The sequence below is a fragment of the Nuphar pumila genome, chromosome 17 (genome assembly GCF_984573655.1).
Source record: "Nuphar pumila chromosome 17, dmNupPumi1.hap1.1, whole genome shotgun sequence".
Taxonomy (NCBI): domain Eukaryota; kingdom Viridiplantae; phylum Streptophyta; class Magnoliopsida; order Nymphaeales; family Nymphaeaceae; genus Nuphar; species Nuphar pumila.
In genome coordinates this window covers 10,031,891-10,042,017 of record NC_143265.1, presented here as the reverse complement: position 1 = coordinate 10,042,017, position 10,127 = coordinate 10,031,891, and the positions used below count along the sequence as shown (strand labels likewise).

The following is a 10,127-nucleotide window of genomic DNA, read 5'->3' as shown; positions in this document are numbered from 1 at the left end:
TGATATGAAAACTCAATACAGATCAAATAGATCAAGGAGGATCTTTCCTGCTCTAGTTAGATCAAGGCATTCAAAAATAAGCTAAAATGGATCACAAGATCTCCGGTTTTTTTAGGGTGCATTTGAATTCCTTACACCTCAAAATTTCTCGAGGTCTCCTGCCTAAACCCCCTGATACGTACGGGGTCCAACTAAATTTTGAATGATCCGAGATTCAATGTTTGACTACCACAATTCTAAAGATCAGGACCAGAGACAGGGCCTTAAGCGATCTTTTTTTTTGTATTTATAACCCGAAGAAATCGCACCCGGCACGATGATCTAGTCGTGCTAGCTCAGCCTGCCATACCTACAGTCGTCATGTTGTCTGCGTAAAACTCCGAAGCTAAGACCCTTGCCCCCAAGGCCTATGCTAAGCGTTGGCTTGCACAAAGAGACAATATATATGAGAATCGAACCATTACTACCCGTCTAGCAGCCAAGCCCCATCCCCACTACGTCAACCCCCTTGAGGCTAGATCTGAGATGCAACATTTGAAACTTTGAATCACCTCGGAACCCGAACAGAGATCCGATCTTCGACCCGGAGGATCCAAACTCCTTCCAAAAGCAATTGATTTCTATTGCAGGGTATTTTCGTCATTGGCTACAGTCACACGTTCCTACTTCCTTGACCGAGCTTTATTTAATGAGTGGGGGATTGCGTTTCACGCGTGCCGTGCGGTCGTTCGTGCTCCCTGGCGTCATGGCACCCTCCCCACAACTATCTCGGTCAAAAAAGTCAAACCCTTGTTCCGTCACACATCTCCTCGCCGATCTTTTCTGTCCCCGAACTAAATACTCGCCAATCAGACCCGTGGGATGTGGGTTTTGTCCTTTTCGAGATGTGTTTGTCTCCGTTCTCGTTTTTTTTTTCTATACTTATTTTTAATTAAAAAGAAAGAACATGGTACGGATGCATTTTGCGTAGGTCGATCCGTTGTCCTAGTCCACGGCCCACTAGAGCCAACCATATCTCTAACACCGTTATCTTTGGCAATTTTCCCTTAAAAGATCTTACAAAAAAACTTTAGCAATATCTTTTTTTTTTTTAAATAATTTTCTTTTAAACCCTGTTTGATTGCAAGCAAAAAAAGTATTTTTTTTAATGATGAGAAACCCTTATTGAGATCTGAGCCGCTTAATGGATCAGCCCCTAGCAAGGCAAACCTTGGGTGGGGCCCACAACCACTCTACCTTATAAATAGCGCAGCAACATGGACTCGACTCGAACCAAACCTTATAGGGTCCGAGTATGGTGATAAATAATAAGACCCAATTAAGGTCTGAGTTTGGACCCAAAGGTCCAATTATACATGGATTCGGGCACAGTTTGTGAAATTTTATACTAGACCCAGACTCGATTGGAGTTTCGATTAAGACCCACAAATTTTTAATGTAAAAATGTAAAAAATGTGGTTTTATTGGGTATGATTTGGGTCTGGTTCATGTAGTTCTTATTGGGTTTGGGTATAGTTTTTCTGAACTCGATTAGACTTAAATCCGGACCCAATACCATACTAAAAAACAAGTCCAAGTCCGGTTCCACTTGGCAAGGCAAACCTTGGGTGGGGCCTACAACCACTCTACCTTACGGGTAGCGTGGCAACGCGGATCCGATTCGAACCAAACCTTATAGGGTCTGGGTATGGTGATAAATAATAAGACCCAATTAAGACTTGAGTTTGGACCCAAAGGTTCGATTATACATGGATCCGGGTATTGTTTGTGAAATTTTATACCAGACCTGAACTCGATTGGAGTTCCGATTAAGACCCACACATTTTCAATGTAAAAATGATAAAAAATGTGGTTTTATTGGGTATGGTTCATGTAATTCTTATTGGGTTCGGGTATAGTTTTTCTTATAGTGAACCGATTACACTTAAATCTGAACCCAATACCATACTCAAAAACTAGCCTGGTTAGTGGATGGGCTTGATCAGACCATTGACTGGCTGGTTCAGGTCAAGCCCGACCCATTGACCAAGTGGGGCGGGCCTGAGTCTATTGCAAAGCCCAGCCTGCCCATTTGGCCTATGGCTTAATTCGGGTTGGGTTACAAGTCATCTTATATTCACGACATTTTCATTTCATTTTCTCAAGTGCATATTTTTTAAAGTAAAATTTTGAAAAATACAAAAAAAAGAAGAAGTGAAGCTATATATATCCAACAGGCTAGCCCATTAATCAACATGGTTTTGCTTGTTTGGTAGTAGCTGTTAGTGAATCCCACCTTGTGTTGGGGATGTTGCAAGTTCAAATCCCAATGGTTCATCCTATAACTGGTGAGGGTCTGCCTAGCCCCAGCTTGCCTATCAAAAAACAAAAAAAAGGTCAGCCCGTTAACTTACCTGACTTGAGATTTTGTCAGGTTGGGTTTACGCCTGGTTTGGGTCGGGTCTTATTTAAAAAAATTAAGCCCATGCCGACCCGTTCTGGACAGACCTGTCCATTGTCCAGCTACAGATACACCCGTGCCCTAGTGAGGTTTGATCCGGCACCTTCACAACCACCTTGCTGGCCACGGAAGTGACCTTGCAGTGACAGGATGATGCAATCGTTGTTCATCAATTAAGCTTGAACAGTAAATCGACCTTTTTCTGATGTGGGTTGGAAAATTTTGGTGGGGGTGAGAGGAAGCAGTTCCAAAACATGAACTTAACTTGACATCACACAAGGAGGGTACTTGCTAGTTGACTATATGCAAAAATGAAAGGCGACCACATGTTTCCTGTTCTCGTGGACCACAAATGTAAGAAGAATTTGCTCTGGACAGGAAAAAAAGGGATGACAGTGGACAGGAAAAAAAGGGGCCTCGTCCCGTTGGGATCGGGGATGAAAGACATGAAACCGGAATAGAGGCGAGGATAGAGGTTAAAATCAAAACCCGTGCTGGGATGGACTTAATGGGGATGGAGGCGGGATGGACTTATGCTTTTCCCCGCCCCTGTCTCCAATCCCCGCTTTACCCTGCCTTGCCCTGTCCCTGTTCTTTCTTTAGGGATGGCAGCGGACCGAGGAGAAATGGAGCCCCACTCTTCCTCGTCCCATTTGGATCGAGGATGGAAGACATGAAACGAGGATGAAGGTTAAAATCAAGACCCGTGCAGGGATGGAGGGCAGGGTTTTGAGATTGGGGCCTGTCCACTGCCATCCCTAGTTTAACTACAATCCCTTTCTTGCATTATTATTTAATAATCTCCATCTGCCAAACAGATAAGTTGACTCCTTAAATTCTTTTGAATCAACATATATCTCAAAGAAATGCAATAAAATTCTCAAGAAAAGACAAAGTTTTGTGACTAAAATGTTTCGTAAGATGTAGACAAGGGGAGGATCACATGGAGATAAAACAATAATTACCAATTTAAACGATTTTAATCGAGACTAACAAATGAAAAAGTAAATAAAGAGCATGAATATTGGACAAATAGGCTTCTTGTGTTTGTGTACGTACACAAGAGGGGGGAGGGTCACGGCAAGGGTGGGTCAGGTAACCATGGCTCGGTTGATGGCAAGCTAACGGAAGGACTAATTTGCAAAAACAAAAAAACAAAAACTTTTTAATAAAGAATATCAAACGAGGGTGAAAAGGGCTTTTTGGGGTTTACGTCATCCTCGCGCAAGGCACGCGCCGATCGCAGATCGGCGAGGAATTGCCGAGGAGCATCCATATTCATCGTTCCATTGCTTCCCACGCCCCTTAAATCCTCGCCTTGTCCAGAAGCTCTCTCCCTATATCGCATGTCTTCACAAATTAGGGTTTCTCCTCCTTCTTGTCCTCTCTCTCTCTGTCGCTCTCTCGCAAATTAGGGTTAGAGTTTCCTTCCTGATCCATTCTTGCAAGCAATTTCTTTTTCTTTTTTTCCTGTTTCGGTTTCTTGGTCCTTTCTCGTTTATTTTGCGACTCTGGTTGATTTCAGCCATGGCTCGGCCTCCTTGAGTTTTTCGATTCGTTCATTTTCGGGTCGAATTTTGAAGGTTTCTCATCTTGGGTTTTGCAGATTCGTTCCTTTTTCACTGACTCGATATATAATGTAAATCTCTTTTGGGGGAGTTTTTAGCGTTTGATTTCTGGGAAAATTCACAAATTTTCTTGGGTTGTGTTTAAGGTGGTGTTTTTTCTTTTGCATCTCTTAGATCTTTGTCTTCTGGGTTGATATTGAACTTGATCTTTTGGGGAGAAATCGTGGTTGAGATTTCGATCTTTAGTCTTTTAGTTTTGGAGCGGGATCAGGTAGGTCGTGTTCGAAAAAATTCTGGTTTTCTTTCTGTTTTGTTGGTCTTTTCTGGATTTTCTGTTTTAGGTTTGTTAAGTGAGATCGTTAGTTGAGCAGGAAACCCCTGAAAATTCGGTTGTCTTTCTCTTTTGTTCGTCTTTTTTTGGATCTTTATGCTTTAAATCTTGTTTAGCTCGGGACCCATCTGGAATTGCTTGAAATTTTTGGCATCGGGGTTTTGCTTTTGAAGCACTAAGATATCTTCTTTGAGTGTTTCTTCGCCTCCACCTTTTTATTGGATTGAAACCCGTTTCATTATTGTAGTTTCTGGTACCACCAACATGCTCCTGAAGACCTCTTTGGATTGCCAGAAAATTGCAGTTTTACTGTTCGCTTTCTAAAATTGAGAGCTTTATTGGATCTGCGAGCGTTGTTTCTCGTTGCTTTCCTGATGGGTTTGGTTTCTCTGGGCTGCTTTGATTGTTCTATGGATCCTTTTATTTAATCCTTTTTCCACTGCATTGGATTTGATAATCTCGTAGTTTTTTTGGTCGGAATTCGATACCCAAAATTCTGCAGTTTGTTTGCTTTCCTCGGCCACTTACAAAAGAAGGTATTATATGAGAATGGAAGTATTGATGTGCCAGTTAGCCAATGTAACCAGATTCCGAGCGTTTATGCACAACGGAAAAATCACAGATGAGACGGATATCATGCTTGAGAGAACTGCAGTCTTCTTCCATCTTCTATATGATTGTCAGGTCGGTCATTCCTATCTCTTTGATGCTCTCTCTCTCTCTCTCTCCTGTGATTCATGTTAATTGCATCATTTTCACTGTTGGGGTTGCACTGTTGTGAGTGTTAGCAATGTTTCAGGCCTATTGAAGCTTTCCCTTAGCTTTTGTGATTGTTTGGAGGTGGTTCCATTATTTTTCTCGAATCTTTTTCTCCGCCTTGTTCTTTATCTGTCGATTGTAACATTGTGGAGAATTTAGATGTTATGAAGCATTTGACCAAGTTCATGTGAATAAACTTTATCATTAGTAAATATGAAAAACATAAACACAGAATGGGTGGATCTTTGTCATGCTTTGAGAGAATCGAAACTCATTATAGCACTATAGATTTCTTGGGTTCTTTGACTAAAAAAATTTAACTGGATAACACATCTGTTGGATCCACGTCGCAGTGCTTTGCGAGTTATTATGTGAAACATGACAAATGTGGATGGAAAATTAGAAAAGGGAAGGAAAGAGGAAAAAAGAAAAGCACTGCCTTGATAAAGTAACTTGATCCTTGATACTAGATCAAACGTTACTGAAGAAGCTTGGGACATCGCAATTTGAACTACTAGAGATGAAAGAATAATGGATTGAGAAATTTAAACTTCCAATTCATGTTAGGGACCATTGTTGTCAAGGAAGGTGGAGATGTGCTTCTGCTTTTCCATGACAAAGTTTGCCATATCCTATATGGAGGAACGAGTCCCCATATTTAAACCATTTTTTCCAGTTAATGACAGAAAGGTTCCTTCTTTTGTTTGGTTGGCGCCAAGAATTCATGGTAAGCAAAGCTATGCTACTAAACTTTCCATGATGATAAAGGTGCCCCTATTTTTAACACTGAGGTTTCAGGCTCGTCTTATGTAAGATGCAGATGAAGCCAAATAAGATGTAACTGAGGCACTTAAATTAAGCACAATTACCTCCTAGCAGCTTGCAAAAAACTTTGTCTTTAAATAGTCTATTTGTTCTCCAATGAGGACATGTTTGGTATTTATAGAATATTTCTACCCTATGAACTTGAATTTTTAGATTGAAGATTGTACCTTTCTAGCTGGCAGAGGCACATTCACTGATGATACCTTTAGAAGCTAGAGAGTGGTGGTGAGATAGGTTGCAACAAATAACCAGATGTACTGATGGGGGTTGATGATGGTTTTAAAGTACATTTTGAACACAGTGAATTGAAATAATATTTGAAACATTGGCTTCTCAAATTACTTGCTTTTTTTATGCGATATTGGATGTGCTGGCTGCTGCTTTTATTTGATTGTGCTCAATTTTTCTATAACACAGCATCAGACTTTGTGTTTTTCCTCTTCATCAATACATTTCATGAACAAGATCTTTTTAATGCATGAGATGGGATATGTGAGTCACATATTGTAAACACTCCAGCATTGCTGGGAAGTATTGGACATATATTGAGTACGAAGAACTTGTAACAGGCTTTGAAGATATCAAAGGGTCTCGAGTCCTAATGTGCTGCCATCCAATCAAAACTTTTATGTTGGTGAGAACTAATTGGTCACAGTTAATCAGGATCACTATATATAACTTTTTCGGTTTGAAACTATGAATCTAAATTCTAGCTGCTAAAAGCTTTATAATATTTGTTTCCTTGTATTATATTAGTTTTATCATTGGAATGTTTTGTTTTCTTCTCTAATAATTGTGACATGCTTGTGTGGGTTTAGAATCTTTGAACTAAACAAAGTTGCAACTATATTGCCATTTTCTATTAGTTTTTTTTCCCTTAAAATTTCATTTTCACATTTAAGATGCCTGGAAACATAGTGTATATTGCTTCATTAATTTGGCATGTGCAGGCAGAGTGCATTTAGCAAATAGTGTCCTTTTGTAATTCAATTCTATTGGTTTCTTTTTCCTTGATTATCTTAGATTTAAGGTGCATGGAATTATAGTCCATAACAAGTTCATGAATTTGGCATGTGCAGGCAGAGTACTTCCGCCAGCTTCTTAAACCTGTAACGTAACAATCTAGTGATCAGTAAATTTTTTCGAGGAAGCACCAAGGGACAGATAATGGAAAAGTGTGGATGACGATATTGTGTGGTCAACAGCACTCCTTGATACAAAACACAATTCTCCTTTCAATTATGAAGTTTTCTCGGCAGTTCTATTGATATGTTCATCAGAATCCGTCTTTTGCATCCCATTTGTGAGTTTGCTCTTCATAGAGCATAGTTTAAAGCAAGTTGATACAAATTTTCAGTGTGATTGTCACAAATTACATCTTGTAGTCTTTAAGACTTTAACATTCACAATGTTATTTAAGTTTGATTATTTCTATCTGGGACTGGTTGGTGTCTAATTGAAAGCACTTGGAACAAGTAAGTCTTTTCAATGTGAAGAGGACTACATAAGTTATTTCACACCTTATGACATATTCAATTGAATTTATTCCTTACTCCTTGTAGCAGACCTTGATTGTGTATTTATTTTGTTGCAGCCACATGGAGCCTATGCCACTTCAGGAAGCGTAGACGATTTAAGTGACCTGTGTGAGTCACCTGTCAGCTGGTGTCATCTTGAGCCTCAAGGTTTTACAGCATTTACCGGCCAACCATTTTAATCTCGAGCCTCAAGGATTTACAGCATTTACTGGACAACCATTTTGATTTACAGTAGTTCCAGATTTTGTGTCCTAGGGAGTTAAAACAAAGCTTGATCTGGGTCCTTCAGTGACCCTTTCAAGATTGATAAGCAAGAAAATCTTGTATTGCATGAGATGACTCCACATCATGATTTACATGGGCATCCTAATGACGATTGGCAGAAGAGATTTATAATAGTTGATCAGGCGGGAGGAGGTACTTGCAGGATAGTCTCTCATCCAATTATGTTCAGTGGTGCCATGAGCCCATTGCATGTCACAAGGTTATTCACTTCCCATAGCTGTGATATTGAAAAAAATGCAGCAAGCATGTTGCCTACTTTTCCAAACCTTGTGGATTCATTATCAAATGGTAAGAAAGTAGGCCTGCATACTTTTAAAAGCAGTGAAATTGCACTTTGTCAATCATTTGATAAATGCGATTGGAAGTTGCTGGACGACATGCGTGAGCATGAATCAGGCAGTCAATCTTCCCGTTCCAGCAACAATTGGAGAGAGAAATCTGAAGACATAGATGCTTTATTGAGCTCTGATGAAAAGTTGAGCACTGGGCGATCTCCAAGCATGGCCAACAAGGCAACTTCAGAGGAGATATCTGATTGTGGCAGTGACAAGTTAGTAAACAAGTTGGAGTTGTCTGATGATGAGGACGAAGAAGTTAACTCGAGGGCATCAGCGTGCAATTTGTTAATCAATAACGAGTTCGTTGGAGCATCTAGCAAGTCTTTGAGAACTCAAAACAAGCGTAAAAAGGTCCGTCGTTCTCATCAAGATTCCAAATCACTTCAGGGATGGACCCCATCATTCAAAAGTATTTCAAGAAGAGAGAGCATCGGGTGGAACCTTGATTTGCTGAGAAGTGTAATTCCGAAGGGGCAGAGGATGAATGCCCAGCTGATTCTGGATGAGGCTATTAAGACTGTGAAATCACTTCAACATAAAGTGAAGTGGCAGGATCATCACTCCTCTGTAGTCAAAGAGCCATTAAAAGATAGTGCAGACAGAGCTACTCTTCCTGCATAGACATCTTGCAGGCATTGCTCATAACCGTTTGTGGCTTATGACAAGGTTCAGCTTTCTGAACCCGGGTCACTCGAGTTACTGGAGTTCAGAACATGCTAAGGTGAACTTTCTGTGGACATTTACAGTAAAAACGAAGAATAAGATAGTGTTAGCAGTGGGTTTTCTTGTGTATACAGATACTCAGGTTTGGTCTGTTGGTGTCATGCGTCAATAAGGTGTGTGTGCAGGTTTGAGGTTTTAGTTGATTGTTCTCAACGTTCTCTTGTCCTTGTATTCATGTTTGTTCCTTTTGCTTAAATTTGCACCTTTTTCTTTAAAGTACTTCCCCACTTTGGTTCGGGCAGGCTGTGATTACTTGTCGCAGGGTTCAAATTTAGAGACCCCTTTCTAGCATTAGGCTCTGTTTGGTAGCCAGAGATGAGAGGTTAGATGGGGAATCCCACCCCCGGCTGTTTCCATATTTTGGAGATGGGGGTAAGATGAGAGGGGGGATATGGGAGTGGAGATGGAGGTAAGATGAGAGGGGGGATATGGGAGTGGAGATGGACTCTCATCTCCCATTTCCAACTACTTCCTGAAAGGGATGTAGTTGACAAATCTACTTTTTTTTTAATCTCCCATTTCTACCTCCGCTCCCTTCTCCATCATCTCTGGCTCCCAAAGAGAGCCATAGGGTGGTTTGGGGGCAACACAGTCCCTGTGCATGGTGTGTACTGCGTTTGAATTGTGCGGACAATGAGCACAGCATGGGACACTGTGTCCCGTGCAGTGTAATTTGGTGGGACGGTACAACGCTTGTCCCACGATGCTAAGACCCCCTTATGTGACATCACGGTCTTGCTATCGTGTTACAACATTAAAATTTGTGAATGTTAGTGAAATTTTATCCAGGATGAAAGTTCTATTTTCAGACCATGATTTTAGTAGCAGTATTTTAGACTTTCTAGGAGCTCACAATGTGGATTTCTGCTTTGAAATGCTTTCTGGTGCTTTCACTAACAAATAGGAAGTGCTGTTATGCACCCCAGCACGGGCACCGCAGGATGTGCACCGCAGGATGTTATATCAAAATCGAAGTCTTGTTGAGAAATACATGATTATGATCCACCTGCAAATCCTACCAATGAATATAGAAAAACAATGAATGAATAGCTAACCAGCATCGCCACCGATACCTCAGGTCTATATTCGTATGCAATAACACGGTTTGTCAGTTCTAATGCAAAATAGTGACTGAGTGCAAATTATGCAGAAAAATGAAACCAAGAGAAATATGAATAGCTTAACAAAATGTGTACGAAGAAATTTCAATTTCCAACTCTTAACATATTCTCATCAGTTCCGTAACTGTAGCTGAGCATGTATCCCCCAACGTTATGAACTGTGCTACAGTATGCACAGGGGCAACCAACAGGCAGATTC

The 10,127-nt window shown here is 40.6% G+C and overlaps 1 protein-coding gene across 2 annotated transcripts; it reads left to right on the top strand.

The window, feature by feature from the left end:
* The first annotated feature begins 3,779 nt into the window (after positions 1–3,779).
* Positions 3,780–9,026, top strand: LOC149811600 (uncharacterized). Of its 2 annotated transcripts, none has more exons than XM_089993549.1 (3): positions 3,780–5,023; positions 7,003–7,398; positions 7,518–9,026. In XM_089993549.1, the coding sequence occupies exon 3, from the start codon at positions 7,797–7,799 to the stop codon at positions 8,703–8,705; it is 909 nt and encodes a 302-aa protein (XP_089849675.1). In that variant the 5' UTR covers positions 3,780–5,023; positions 7,003–7,398; positions 7,518–7,796; the 3' UTR covers positions 8,706–9,026. The 2 variants fall into 2 exon arrangements, with proteins under 2 accessions (XP_089849675.1, XP_089849676.1); XM_089993550.1 differs by having other exon boundaries at positions 3,797–5,023; positions 7,003–7,226.
* Positions 9,027–10,127: the final 1,101 nt, after the last annotated feature.